This window comes from Myotis daubentonii, chromosome 18, assembly GCF_963259705.1.
Source record: "Myotis daubentonii chromosome 18, mMyoDau2.1, whole genome shotgun sequence".
Classification (NCBI taxonomy): Eukaryota; Metazoa; Chordata; class Mammalia; order Chiroptera; family Vespertilionidae; genus Myotis; species Myotis daubentonii.
The window spans coordinates 44,177,967-44,192,638 of record NC_081857.1 but is presented as its reverse complement, the minus strand read 5'-3'; the positions used below and the strand labels follow the sequence as shown (position 1 = coordinate 44,192,638).

General features: G+C 45.2%; 1 protein-coding gene across 1 annotated transcript; it reads right to left on the bottom strand.

Moving 5' to 3' along the window:
* Window positions 1-7,397: 7,397 nt before the first annotated feature.
* On the bottom strand, window positions 7,398-8,342 carry LOC132221061 (putative olfactory receptor 2W6). The gene has a single exon (XM_059674984.1). It carries the CDS (start codon window positions 8,334-8,336, stop codon window positions 7,398-7,400), a length of 939 nt encoding a protein of 312 aa, XP_059530967.1. The 5' UTR covers window positions 8,337-8,342.
* Window positions 8,343-14,672: the final 6,330 nt, after the last annotated feature.

The following is a 14,672-nucleotide window of genomic DNA, read 5'->3' as shown; positions in this document are numbered from 1 at the left end:
AAATGCCATCCTGAAGGGAGGGCTGGCGCTGCAGGGATGTTTGGAAAGTTGGGACTTGATGGTGCAGAGGATATTGCTGGGGGAACCCCGGGCTGTTGAGCGTCTCTGAGGCTGAGTGCCTGGTGCCCACCCCCCTCGCTCCCATGGCAATCAGCTCTTATCAAGGTCTTCCTCTGAGACAGATAACCCTGGAGATTGCTCCACTTTATGAGTGATAACGAAGCCCTTCAGGAACTTTTCATCGCGGAACACCTGCAGGGAACAGGCTAATGAGTCCCAGCTTCTCTGGGCGAGTTCCCCCGTGGACGCGGAGAAGACAAGCTGAGCTCCTTGCTAATCGTCATTCTAATGAGATCTCCACGGTTTTGTTCTTCCAACTTCCCTAAAGAGCTGCAGAGGTTGGAAATTGCTCTTCTGTCACCTTAGTTGTAAATATTACTCACTGACTGCATCATCCACAATCTCTCAAGACTCCCCACAATTACCCAGAGGGAATCCATGAGTCAGTGTAGCCATTGTTCAATTTTACCAGAAAGCAGAAATGGCCCTAAGAAAAACTGCTTTTGTCAATAGGTCCAAGCATTTCTCATTCCCCAGTTTATCCGGCTATAGTTCCATCCATCCTTTCTCATCCTGGGAACCTAGCTGTCAGGGCAGAGAGGTCCATTATCCAATGAACTGATGGACAGACTCTGTTTTCCTTTTACTTAGAAAACAAGAGGGGGTGGGGGATGAATCGATATCCTGCATGTTCTTCTTAGTTATTTAATTAATTTTATGTAAATATAAAGAACTGCAAACTATTTAAAAGTAAAAAACAAAGTACTGTGGTACCTGCTCTTCCTTCCAAATGTATGTGCTCCATTACATTGTCTTAGCTTAATTTAAACAAACCTAGTAGTTTGTGTAAAAATGCTTTTGGTAGTACTGTGTTTACAGGTTCCATTTGAGCCTGCTGCAGAATTTACCAGGCGACCGGAAATCACAACGAGTGCTCAGAGACTCGGGAAAACCCTTTATTTAAAGCAGCACTGCCGGCTCAGGGGACTCGAAGACCCAACGCCGGAACCCCTACACCGTGAGATCACTCCTTCTCTCCATTCCTGGAGGTCTTTGTTTCCTATCTGTTTCCTAACTGCGGGCTTCTGTGGCGGTTTCACAGCCCCTCCTGAGTCAGTCAGAATGGGGAAGTGAGATTGCATCCAAATGCCTGGCCCGTGGCCCCTGCAGACTGGGAGCACCAGGGAAGCAGACTACTGCCTAAGGAAGGGGCAGTGACCTCATTACAGGCTGACCAGAATGTGCCCTGGGACACGGGCCACGGACAAAGACTCAGATTGCCAGCCCCCGCCCCCTGTTTGCCCCTGTATTCCTCCTCAAGCCCACAGAGTTAGCACGAAGTTTACAAATGCCTAGTGGAAACTGTGCTGGATTTTATCAGTCAAATTGTGATTTGGGCCCTAGCCGGTTTGGCTCAGTGGACAGAAGGGTCCCGGGTTCGGTTCCGGTCAGGGGCATGTACCTTGGTTGTGGGCACATCCCCAGTGGGGGATGTGCAGGAGGCAGCTGATCGATGTTTCTAGCTCTCTATCTCTCTCTCTCTTCATCTCTGTAAAAAGTCAATATAATATATATTTTTTTAAAAATTGTGATTTAGGTTAGTTCTACAAATTGATTTGCTGCTTTGATTTAAAAAAAAAAAACAAACACGTGTTTTTTTTTTTTTAACTAAATGTCACTCTGTGAAAGAGGCAAAGTTATTTATTTTCTACCAAATAAAGTCCAGGGAGTCTGAGGAAATAATGGAGTAATCGATGTAATTGTGTGGTTACATGAACGTGGGTCAGAAAACCGGGCAGCTGGGGGGGCCCTGGAGCAGTGGGGCCCCACTTCACAAACGCAGGCTCAGGGGCTCTGGGAGTCACGTCGCTGACCACCGCGATTTTCATGCGGGAGGAACGAGATGCAACCATAGGTGATCTTTGTGAGATGAAGATGGCTGGCAATCGCTGCTGTAATAAAGTGAAAGCTGAAAAGATGAGCGCTCTTTGCAATAAAGAGTTAGCAAAACCCGTGAGCCGTGAAGCAGAAGCCAAGAGGGCACAGGCCGGGGTGGGGGTGGGCGATCAGAGGCCTCGAACAGCGGTGCCGGGGTCATGCCCCAGCTCCGGAGAACGTGTTCCGCAGGCCCCGCCTTGGAGAGATCGCAGCTGCACCCACAGCCACCACAGGAGACAGCTCTGCCTGTGCGCCGAGGTTCCGGGAGCAGGGGAGCGAGCTGGCCGTGGAGCAGGGATCTGGAAAGCAGCTGGAGGGGAACAGGGACATTCGGGTGTGGGGTGGGCCCAGGAAGGACACTGTGGCGGTGGTGTTTCCCAGCAGAGTGAAGGCAGAGGATTAAAGAGCAGAGCGGACTAGCTCCCCCCGAGGCCTCATCAGAGAAACCCAGAACTTCCCGGGTCTGTTTCAGCCTCTGTTAGCACGCATTCCAACACCAAGTCTTTAGCACTTCACAGGCATCTGGAAGAAAAGTTAGAGGGACACACCATGTCAAAAGACAGGGGTTTCACATGCAGCTATTGGAATAGATGACGTAGTGGTCGAAATGGACATATCTTGTACCAATTTAGTTCCACATTATTACAGAAAAGTAATGTCATCGCTATTTACTATGAAAAATAAAATAATGGCCCTTGTGTTTGCATCAATCATAGGTATAAAAGGTCTGCTTCAGAGTGAGTTTATTAAAATTCAGAAGTACTACAAGAGTATACATTGTCTACGTCAGAGAAAGTGGGGATGAGGAAAAAACAGAGAGCAATCAAGAAGAATAAGAAAGAGCCCTGGCCGGTTCCCACGCCCCAAGAGGTTGCTGGCTGGAATCCGGGTCAGGGCACATGCCCAGGTTGCTGGCTCGGTCCCCAATAGGGGGCGTGCATGAGGCAGCCAATTGACTCATCAATGTTTCCCTCTCTCTCCCTTCCTTTCTCAAATCAATAAAAACTTATTTTTTTTAGGAAAAGAATAAGAAAGTGGTGTAGACAGAGGGAGAGAGATTATTTTAAATATGTATCTCATAATTCTACAAAACTGGATCTGCATATACCTCACATGTAATAAAATATATCTCTAAAAATCTCTAAAATGCATTCACATATAGAAATTTATGACCTAGGATGTACTTACACAACTTTTTAAATTACATTAAAAACATCACTAATAATGCTGCATATACACAATTTTGACAGTTGCCTCTCTACTGTACTTAACACATTATATTTGCTTCCTTGGTCTTTTGTAGGGCAGTAAAATTAAATATACAGACAGCACCTGAAAACACCACCAGTCCATTCTAGTACTTAACTCTGGCCCGCAAGATCCCAAAAGTTACGACACCAGCTTAACAATAACTGAACATTCATTGGCTGTGCATGGTGAATTGGTGTCAGAACTCAAAAATTCAGTGGCCAACACATTCCCTTTCCTTCTGTTGATTTCATTTTCACATATTACCAACAATTAGACTGTGTGGAATTCATAACAGGTGGGAAATATCTGGGCAGATCCTTCAAACCATGAACATTTAACAGATGTTATTAATCATTCTGTATGAACTACTACTCCTGTAGATTGTCACAATCACTTTATGAATATGTACATGAAATTGCCACAAGTGGTGATGGGAGAACCACTATAAGGGAGATTATAAGTAAATAAGTATTTCTGATGTTAATAAAGTATACTATGTTTATTACTATATACATGCAACAAAATTTTAACAACTTTGCATAACATTTATTTTAGTTGCAAAGCTTTTAAAATTATTTTAGTGGAACAATTTGCTTTGCAAAAGGGTGAATTTGAAGTGCTTCTCTTTATAGTTAGACTCCTAGGCAGGTTTTATTTTATCCACTGCCTCCATTTCAGACCCATCTACGTCTTGTTTCCTGTGTTCACTCCAGTTGGGAATTCACCCTCTCAGGTGCAGACGCCTCTCTTTGCTGGTTTGCGAATGACACCCATGTTCCTGAATCTCCTGGTCAGTTTTCTGTGCTAATCTCACTGGACTATTAGCAGCGTTCAGACAGTTGATCACTCATTCCTTCTGGAAACACTTTCTTTCTTTCCTGCCAGTATAACCCTTGATTTCCCTCCAAATCTGTGGACACGGTTCAATCCTTTTCTGGTGCCTCCTCACCTTCTGGACCTAAATATTGTGCTGGCTGCTCCCTCTGCCGGGAGCACCCCCACCCGGAAAATCCACTCTACCTGCCTCCTTACCTCCAGCAGGTCTTTGCTTGAACACATTTCCAAGCTCTTCTGCACTTAAAACCGCAGCCCTCCCTACTTCCCAGCACCTATCCATGACGCTTACCTTCACAGCACTTATGAACATACTATCATGAGTTTCCTTTTTCCATTACCCTGTTGTTTCTCTTACCCACTAAATGCAAACTCAATGCTGTGGGGATATTTTCTCTGTGTGTCTGTTTTGTTCCAGGACCCAAAACAGTGTCTGGCACAATATATATTTGCTGAATGAGTGGATGAGGAGGAAAAACGTGAACCTAGACAAGATATACAATAGATTAAGGTTGTCTTACATGACCCATCAAGACAACAAGATGGAAAATGAGCTAATAATCAGTTTAATAAGCATTGATTGAGCTCCCTTCTCAAAGCTCTTCATTTACAATCACAGGAAGTATGAAATCACACGTGAGCATATATGTAATATTTCTTTCTCTTGGAGGAACTTTGAGCACCATGGCTAAAAGATATGTGATTGTACACAGCAGGCGGAATCCTGATGTTCGTTTTTACCTAAACCTCCATCCATGTAAAGGCCAGTCTGTAAGGATGAAGCAAGGGTCAGTGAGAGGAAGAATGTATGCGTACAGGACAAAACAAAATGCTTCTGGGGTTTGTTTTGTTTGTTTGTTTGTTTGTTTGTTTGTTTTTACTATGGAGGGTATTCTGTCATCCCCATGAAATGGCAGAAAGGTTGGAATATATTTGATTTTTCCTACTTTGTGCCTAAGTGAGTAAACTAAGTAAACTTTATAAATTAAGTAGAAGGTGATGCTGGGCCATCATAATGTCCTTAAGGCCACAATATCTGACTCTGAAAGTCATTATTGCCTATAACCTATCATAAGGGCTCTGTGTTTTTTAGAGACAAGTACAATACAACTTAGCTCTTGTGGGGTCAAGGGGGAGATAATATTATTGATTCTAAAGTAATATCTAAAGAACATACAGATGAGATTTTAAAAATTGTGATAACCATTGTTTACTAGAGATTGATTCTAAGAGGATTTTTGTCTATTTAGAAATGTGCCACATCTTTTTGCGCCAGTAGGGTACGTGCTGTACCTTGTTTTCAGTAGAAGAGATGGGACATGCTAAGCAACGAGGCTCCACATTCTGGAGTCTGGCTGCACTCGTCAGGCCCTTGACAAACATCACCACAGCTCCGGGCTACCTCTTACTGAGCTTATGAGATAGGAAGATTCAACTGCATTTTGGGGGGAAATAACAAAATATTTTCTATAATCAGAACTAAACCACAAAGCCATTCTCACAAGCCCTAACTAATCTACAATACAATCTATTCCAGGGGTCCTCAAACTACGGCCCGCGGGCCACATGCGACTGGCCGAAAACATTTATCCAGCCCGCCGGGGGGTTTTGCCGCCACTGTGTGCATAGGAATTTGTTCATAGTTTTTTTTTTAAACTATAGTCCGGCCCTCCAACGGTCTGAGGGACAGTGAACTGGCCCCCTGTTTAAAAAGGTTGAGGACCCCTGATCTATTCTACCTGAACAAAGTGTAAGAATTACTGCCCAGAATAGGAAAATATGTACATTATATCTGAAAATGATATATTTGGAGAACAATTTATTAGGTATTTGCTTTTGTTGTTTTTTCTGAGGACTCCAGTTTGACCGGAACTTTCTTAAAATTTTTGAGAGTTTAACTGAGAAATTGCTAAGTCCATCTTTTATCCTGTTCCTAACGATAATGGTGGCAATACTCCTAAATTTCCGTCAGACTGGGGAGGGGCTGCAGTCACTCACGTGAACGTGAAGAAGCCACCATCCCCCAATCATAGAGCTCCAGCAGCTCCCCAGAGTCCACCTTCTTCTTCTCGGCCTCTGTCCAAGATCATCGGGTCATGTGTGCTAAAGCAGAGATGAACAATCCTCCACAATTTTAAGACAACCCCCTAGTTTCCTTCTGCCATAAACGAAGCATGAAGTATTGACTGTAAGCAAGAAAGTTTTCCTTTTATTTGAAGCAAATGCCTTATGGTCTTTCTTTGCGTCCTTTCTTCTTCTTCTTCTTCTTCTTCTTCTTCTTCTTCTTCTTCTTCTTCTTCTTCTTCTTCTTCTTCTTCTTCTTCTTCTTCTGTGTGTGTGTCTCCATGCTCTTTTCTTTTTTTTCTTTTTTTATTTTATTTATTTATTTTTTTATTGCTTAAAGTATTACAAAGGGTATTACATATGTGTCCTTTTTTCCCCCCCACCCTTGACAGTCCCCTAGCCTCCCCTATCCCCCAGTGTCTTATGTCCATTGGTTATGCTTATATGCATGCATACAAGTCCTTGGGTTGATCTCTTACCCCCCTCCCTCCTGCCCCCCAACCCTCCCCGGCCTTCCCACTGCAGTTTGACAATCTGTTTGAGGCAGCTCTGCCTCTGTATCTATTATTGTTCAAAAGTTTATAATGGTCTCTATTATCCACGAATGAGTGAGATCATGTGGTATTTTTCCTTCATTGACTGGCATCTTTTCTTCTTTATTCTCTATTGCCTCAGAAAGTCAAACATACATATCATAAAATTCAGCTACATAAATTATTCCAAGTATGCATGACCCACATGAGGGATCTGGGTTGTGGTGTTGGAGGCATTGAGTGATAGATAATTGAACAATTTGTTTTGCCTCTTCTTGAGGCATTTGGCACTTATTAAAAAAATATAATTGAACTTTCTAGAGAGAATAAGTACTTCCCTACTTCTAAGTGCTTTCTTTTCAGATACCGTGAGGACTGGTCAGTACAAGCTGGCATAGGCACCACAGGCAGGGCTCTGCATTCACGGCACCAGGCATTTCTGCAAGCAGAGCTCACGGCTGGGTCCGAATGGGAGCGTTCCCAGCGAGGAAGGCTGACCTCCAGGGACCTGAGAGGAACGCGAGTGATTGTCAGCTTAGGAACATTGCATTGTCTCCACCCAGCTGGCCCACTGCCTTCCGTCTCATTAGGTGTCTCTCAGCCGTAATGTCAGAGTCTGTGCTCCTAACCGGCAGTGTGTGGTCACAGGTGACGCGCTCGGCCTAACAGCAGCCACGGAGGCTCGCCAACAGAGAACCCACACTGGGCCACTTTTGACTATGTGTCTGCACCCCCCTTCCCGAGCACCCTCTTCATGGCCTCCTTGACATCTCTGTTCCTCAGCGTGTAGATGAGGGGGTTCACACTGGGGGTGACGATGGTGTAGAAAAGAGTCAGGAACTTCCCCTGGTCCTGGGAGGACGTGTTGGCTGGCTGGAGGTACATGTAGATGATGGTGCCGTAGAAGAGCGAGACCACAGTCAGGTGGGCGCTGCAGGTGTGCCAGGCTTTCTGCCTCCCGGCCGCAGACCGGATCCTGCACACCGCGCGCGCGATGTGCCCGTAGGAGACGAGGATGAGGGCGAGTGGGGCCAGGATGACGAAGATGGCCAGCGCGAACGCCAGCGCCTCCAGGGCCATGGTGTCCACGCAGGCCATGCCGATCAGGGCCGGCATCTCGCAGAGAAAGTGGTCCACCCGCCGGCGCCCGCAGCGGGGCAGCATCAGGGTCTGCGGCGTCATGACGAGAGAATTGCCGAAGCCGCTCAGCCAGGCCAGGGCCGCCAGCTCCCGGCAGCGGCGCGGGCGCAGGAGGACGGCGTAGCGCAGGGGCTGGCACACGGCCGCGCGGCGGTCGTAGGCCATGACGGCCAGGAGGACGCACTCCACGCCGCCCAGGGCCAGGACGAAGAAGAGCTGCGCGGCGCAGCCCAGGGAGCTGATGGTCTTGTCCGGGCCGCGCAGGTTGTAGAGCATCTGCGGGACGGAGCCGGTGGTGAAGCTCAGGTCCAGGAAGGAGAGGTTGGCCAGGAAGAAGTACATGGGGGTGCGCAGCCGGGGGTCCAGCGCCGACAGCGCGATGATGGTCACGTTGCCGAGAAGCGTCAGCAGGTAAAACGCGAGGACGACCGCAAAGAGGACCAGCTCCAGGCGGGGACGGTCCGAGAAGCCCACCAGGACGAAGCCCTCAGGAGAACTTCCGTTGTCCCTCTCCATCACCTGGGACCACCGGCCACCTGCTGTGAGAAAGGCGAGCACCTGTGACCAGTGTGGCGATGCTCCCTCCACATGGAGGGCTGGTGAAATGCTGGGTGCCCCACCCGCCAGTCAGCGTCGCTACTGCTGGGTCCGAAGAGTACAGTACCGGGGAGTGGAGTACAGTACCGGGCAGTGGAGTACAGTACCGGGGAGTGGAGTACAGTACCGGGGAGTTCTTCGGGCTCCTGGCTGATGGTTCACCAACACTTTGCATCGTTCTTTTAAAGATTTCAGAGAGGGAGATAGAAACATCAGTGATGAGAGAGAACCGTTAATTGGCTGCCTCCTGCATGCCCCCTACTGGGGATCCAGCCCACAACCCAGGCATGTGCCTGTGACTGGCATGGAACCCAGGACCCTTCAGTCCACAGACTGATGCTCTATCCACTGAGCCAAACCAGCTAGGGCTGCATCATTCTTTTCAGATTGCCAGAAATGAACACTCCAAATTGTCTACTTTTTCTTTTCTGTTTTTAATGAGGAAGCACCAAATCTTCTAGTCACATGTAACCCATGGATAGGACGGGTGGCTTGTGTCTCCACGTCAGAGAACCCAGCTTGCTGTTGGCTGAAATCTCGTTCTAAACAACGTCTCATCAACACTGGAGACACCAGAGTCATATCCAGCTCCAGGGTAAAAGTGACCCAGGGAATCCTAGAAAGAAGGTGACCCCACCATGACCCTACCATGACCCCACCATGTCCCCTGCCCAGCCCTATCCTAAACCTCTGATGAAATGATGTTTTAAATCCTCATGGTGCATTTTAACCCTGGGGTTGGGTGACTTTTCTGAAGTGGAGAATGCTTTCCTATAAAGACAAAAAAGAAAGAAGTAAAACTATTGCCAGAACTCAATCCCAATGGAACTAACAGTCAATGTTGTGTTAAGAGTCTTTCTCCCCTCTTGTTTACATTTATCCTCACAAAGAACTCCGCTTCCAGGAAAACTACATGGGTTATTTTATGCATGTGTCTCTTATGAACCCATAGAAATGAAAGATTTTTTTAGCCTTTGACACTTCATTTTTAATATATATATATATTTTTATTGATTTCATAGAGGAAGAGAGAGAAACATCAATGATGAGAGAGAATCATTGATCAGCTGCCTCCTGCATGCCCCCTACTGGGGATTGCACACCCCACACTGGGGATTGCACACCCCACACTGGGGATTGCACACCCCATACTGGGGATTGCACACCCCACACTGGGGATGGAGCCCGCAACCCGGGTATGTAGCCTGACTGGGTATCAAGCTGTGATCTCCTAGTTCATAGGTTGATGCTCAACCACTGAGCCACGCTGGCCAGGCTCTTTATGACACTTGACACGTTTAATTACTGGGCAGTGTTTTTATGTCTTGGGGGAATTTGTTGTGTAATGTAAGTTATCCAGGGGCACAGTTTCATTCTGATAGTTTTGCATATTTTCCTAAGCAGTTACTAAGAAGTAATAGAGTTGCGACGCTTAGTAAAAGGGAATGTATTCCATCTCTCAGGTGATTAGGGCACAAAATAGGGTTCCACTGCTCTAGGAATGCTCCAGTAATTAAGTCAGGTTGTGGCATGTGTTCTCAACAAGAGTTCTAACAAGGCTTTGCACCTCAGAACGGACGCTTATTGGAAATTACAGGATTGTCCAAGTCCTCACTCCAGAGGCTGCAGCAGCGCCCCCCAGTGCAACGGACGCATGTGACACTATCTCGGGGATGGACCATCCAGTGATTACATAACTGTTGGCCAACACTCGCAACGAAGCCAGCATCCCAGCATTGCAGAGTGGAAATTATATATACCAGTCTATGTTTAAGAAAAAACAAATATGTATATACAAACAGCCTGGGAGGGCAGACACCACACTAATGACAGGGAATGTTTCTGGGGTAGGAAACTGAGTCAGGGACAGGGACTTTCTTTAAATCTGCAACATTTTATTTCTTTAAAAACGGCTGGAAGTATGACCATAATGAATAACTATTAATTCTGAAGAGTGGAGTATATGTATTCCTTTCCTACTAGTCTTGTAAGTTTGCATATGTTTAAAATATCTAAAAATAGGAAAGAAAACAATACAGTATAAAGTACAAATCATTTCAATATTAACATAACTAATGCTTATGGACCTTGTGAAGTAGGCGGGAATGTCAACCAGTTGACGTGGTTTACCTCCTTTCATGCTCAAAGCAGCTCCAGGGGGTCAGCAGGGTCATTAGGCACCCCACCCCCACCCCCAGAATAAGCCACGGAGGCCAGAGTAACCCAGAACCCTCCTCGTTGGAGTTCAAAGTCCAGTGTTAACACTGAACAGCCCAGTTCCTGAGAGCCCAATATTCAACATCCTCTCTGGTGACACAGATCAGAATTAGTATTTTACTCTTAAGGTTTTTCCAGTTCAGTAGATTCCACTTACCTTTTAATTCATGTTTTTGATAAGAACTCTATTGAGTTCAAAATCTCTCTCCAGCTTTCTCATAGAATGAGTGATATTTAATCACCATCTTTACTACTTGATCAAACCTACGTTAAAGTGCATGATATGTCTAATGGCCCACAATTCAGCTCTAGTCTATGGTTAAAACAACAACAACAAAAGCCAAAACCGGATGACTGGGTGTAGGCCTGAGTCCCATTTCTTCCAAAAGGATCATTAACTTACCGAATTTGACGGCACCCGGAGACATGCCATGTCTACCATTCTTTCCTTTCCTGGGACTTCACTCGGGAGTCCAGGTGGGATGACCAGAGTGGAAACAAGGAGAAAGCAAAGATGACATGGGGAAATCTGTGAGGATGGAAAGGAGATAACGAGCAGCTGGACCTGGGTGGAGAGAGAATGTTGATGAGCAAACAGCAGCCACCCCGCCTGGGGCCCTGAACACCCACCTCTCCCTGCTACTTGGGGAAGGGAGATGGGCTCTGAGGTACCCGCAGCACAGGGAACACAGCCGGGTTCCCAGGGTCCAAGTTGGAAAAGAAAGAACGTCATATGGGTTTCAGAGCTGATATAGGCTTGGACACTTCCTTTTCTGCCTCTCCCTGTGGAGTAAAACGTTCTTTTTAAAAAAATTCCCTGAACTAATTATCTCTAACAAGGTTTGGGAGACTGTGAGGTCTCAGAGGAAAGATTACTCTTCCCAACACACACACACACATGCACACACCCCAGAGAGAAAGAGAGAGAGAGAGAGAGAGAGAGAGAGAGAGAGAGAGAGAGAAGCCCTCCTCACTGGGTCTCATCAAGACCAGGAGTCAGTACTGAGCATTAAGGCTCAGAAAGTGGCCACCTCACTCTTCTCCTTCAGAAGAGCCCGGAATCGATGGAAGATGTGGGAGGACCTGCCTGTGTGGTCTCCTCTGTGACCCGTGTCCTCTGCCCCCTGCTTGGGGCCAGCAGGGCAGAGAAGGGCTGATCCGTCCTTCACCATTGTACTTACTCAGATGTGTTTCCTCTGCAAGTTTAAGTTCCATAATAATAAAGTTTAACCTGAATATTTTCTATTTAAGACAGATGCGTCAAGAGGAGGGTGAGAAAATGAAAAGATTGACTTTTAAAATTAGTACAAAAGCAAAAGAGTCCAAAATGTTAAAATAATCTTATTTTGATTTGCCAAATTTGGTGTAAAATTATTACGATTATCTCAAGAAAGTTACTGTGTATCTGACTGACAGATGACTTTAGCTGTCACTAGAATAAATGAGCAGGTTTTGGTTTGTAAGGAAGCCAAAACACAAAACAAAAAACCAGTAGGATGCGGGTGCTCCTTCAGATCACTTCACTGTCTGCTACAGTCCTGGGGAACAAGGCAGAAAGAAGTGCATTTCGAAAGCACATTCTCTACAGGTTTTCACTTCCAATTCACCCTTTGCAAAGCAAATTCACCTTTTGCAAATGAAATTTAATTCACCCTTTGCAAAGCAAATTTTTCCACTAAAATAATTTCAAAAGGTTTGTAACAAAAATAAATCTTATGCAAAGTTGTTGTTAAAATTAAATATTTTATTGCATGTATATAGTAATAATCATAAAATGCTTTTTAACGTCAGAAATACTTATTTACTTATAATTTCCCTTATAATGGTTCCACGTGTTCAGATTCGAGAATCCTGTCATGATTCCTTTTAAGGTTATGCACGGATTTTCTTCAATTATCTGCTCGATTTCGTTTAATATCAAGGTGTTTAACTTGCTAATGCTCTTACCTCCACGTTTTTTTTTTTCTATCAACAACCATTCTTCTTATACTGATAAAGAATTGACTTTGCCATATTGTTTTTAATACTGGCGATGGCAGCTGATTCGTTTACCATTCTACCATCTCCATAACATTTTATTAAAATAGAAGGCAGCTTCCTCGCACAGATTCAGATTGCTAGCCGCCCCCCCAACCCCCCACCAAAAAAAGTCTTATTTTCCCTTACATTGTACCGTACACAGGGAAAAACATACATCACATCAACATGTGAATCTGTGCTAGTGACCTGCCTTTTTTTTTTTTTTTTAAGTTGCGGCTGTTACGATCATATGTCGGTGGATTATTACATTGGACAACAGGGCTTCTTGATCTGGATCCCTCAATTTCCAACGCATTCCTCAGCACACACGTGTTGGCAATGAGCTTCCAGAGCTTGATTCAGTGTTTGATGTATCCATTTTCAGGGTCTAAAAAAAATATTCAGGATTTATGTAAAAATACCTTAATGGAATCAAAATATGTAAAAAGCCAATTAACAGCATCACAAAGTTAGGTTCAGAGAAAAAAGAAAACATGTTGATGTGATGTATGTTTTTCCCTGTGTACGGTATAATGAAGAGAAAATAAGGCATTTTTGGGGGTGGGGGGTGGGGGGTGGGGGGGCGGCTAGCAATCGGAGTCTGTGCCAGGAAGCTGCCTTCTAACACACACTCTTGCTGGCCGATAATTAACTCCTTCGATGCCTGTCCTGTCTTGCAGAACCTGTTTCCCAGAATATCCCATTTTACAGAGGCCATAGACCAGGAACCACACACAACCCCCAGAGGGGTTATCAGCACTGGCGCCAGGCCAGGCCTTTGGGTGTAATCTCACCTCCCCCATCCCAAACACGGGGCTTTTCGCAAAGCCCGTGAAAGGTCCGGAAGCCGGCCGTATTTGGGGGACAAAGAAACCAAAGGGCATAAAGGGAAAGCTTCCTCCGTATCCATCGCTCAGGGTTTGCAGACTGACTCCCCTGAGTCACGGCACTAGCGCAATCTGCAATAAAGGCAACTTTTCTGAATTTTCTCTGAGTGCCCAGCTGATTAATTCTCCGGCACTGCCTGGCAGCTAATCTGCAACAGTGTAAAATAAACTACATAAAATTGAAGCAGTTCTGTCTTTCCCAGGTGCATACTCTCTAGACTGGATTCAGTTATGTACATGTGCATATTAACATTTAACTTGCCTTAGTATCATACCACTTATAGGAAAGTGTGATTTTTGTAAGTACTTTGTGATTTGAAGTTACAGGGGCTCACCAATTGAAAGAAAACTGTTTACAATGTAAGATCAAATCACTATATGTATATGTATCAATTGATCACCTAGCGAATGCTAGTTCATATGACTGGCCTGAACGCATGCGTTAACTTCAAATACAATCACACACACACACACACAAAATGGCTCTATTGTGTTACCTCACTCTATTTTCACCCCAAAGTGAATTTGCCTTGCAAAAGGGTGAATTTGAAGTGGAAAACCTGTATGTATTATTTGACTACTGTTTAAAATTTTCAAGTAGGGTTTGCAAATAGTTCTCATTATAGTTTTTCATAATTGTCAAGCAACAGTGTCCAAGGTAGCTATAGCCAAGCCTTTGGGGGAAAGGCATGCGGAAGTTAACACTGGGGGGAGGGGGGGGGAACCACACACACACACACACACACACACACACACACTCAGAAGTTAACCCTGAAAAAAGGAATAGTTTGAATGGAAACCAGAGTCTAAAAGAGAAATGAAGCCAGTCATTCCAGAGAGAAGCACCAGGGCTCACTACTTAGAACCCAATGATCCCAGTCAAGTTACTTAACATTAGTGGCTGTTTTAGTCTGAAAAACAAATGGAAGTAATACTTGTGTTTCAAGGTTGTGGTGAGGCCCACATGAAGAATTATGTTACCAGCAATAAAAAAGAAAGAACTCTTACTATCTGCAACAGCAGGGAGGGACCTGGAGAGTATTATGCTGAGTGAAATAAGCCAGTCAGAGAAAGGTAAGTATCACATGATCCCACTCATATTGGAATCTAATGAACAAATAAGCAGATGATC

What these genes read in the sequence shown, in the direction of transcription:
- LOC132221061 (XM_059674984.1), bottom strand. Translation starts at nt 8,336, where the DNA reads ATGGAGAGGGACAACGGAAGTTCTCCTGAGGGCTTCGTCCTGGTGGGC.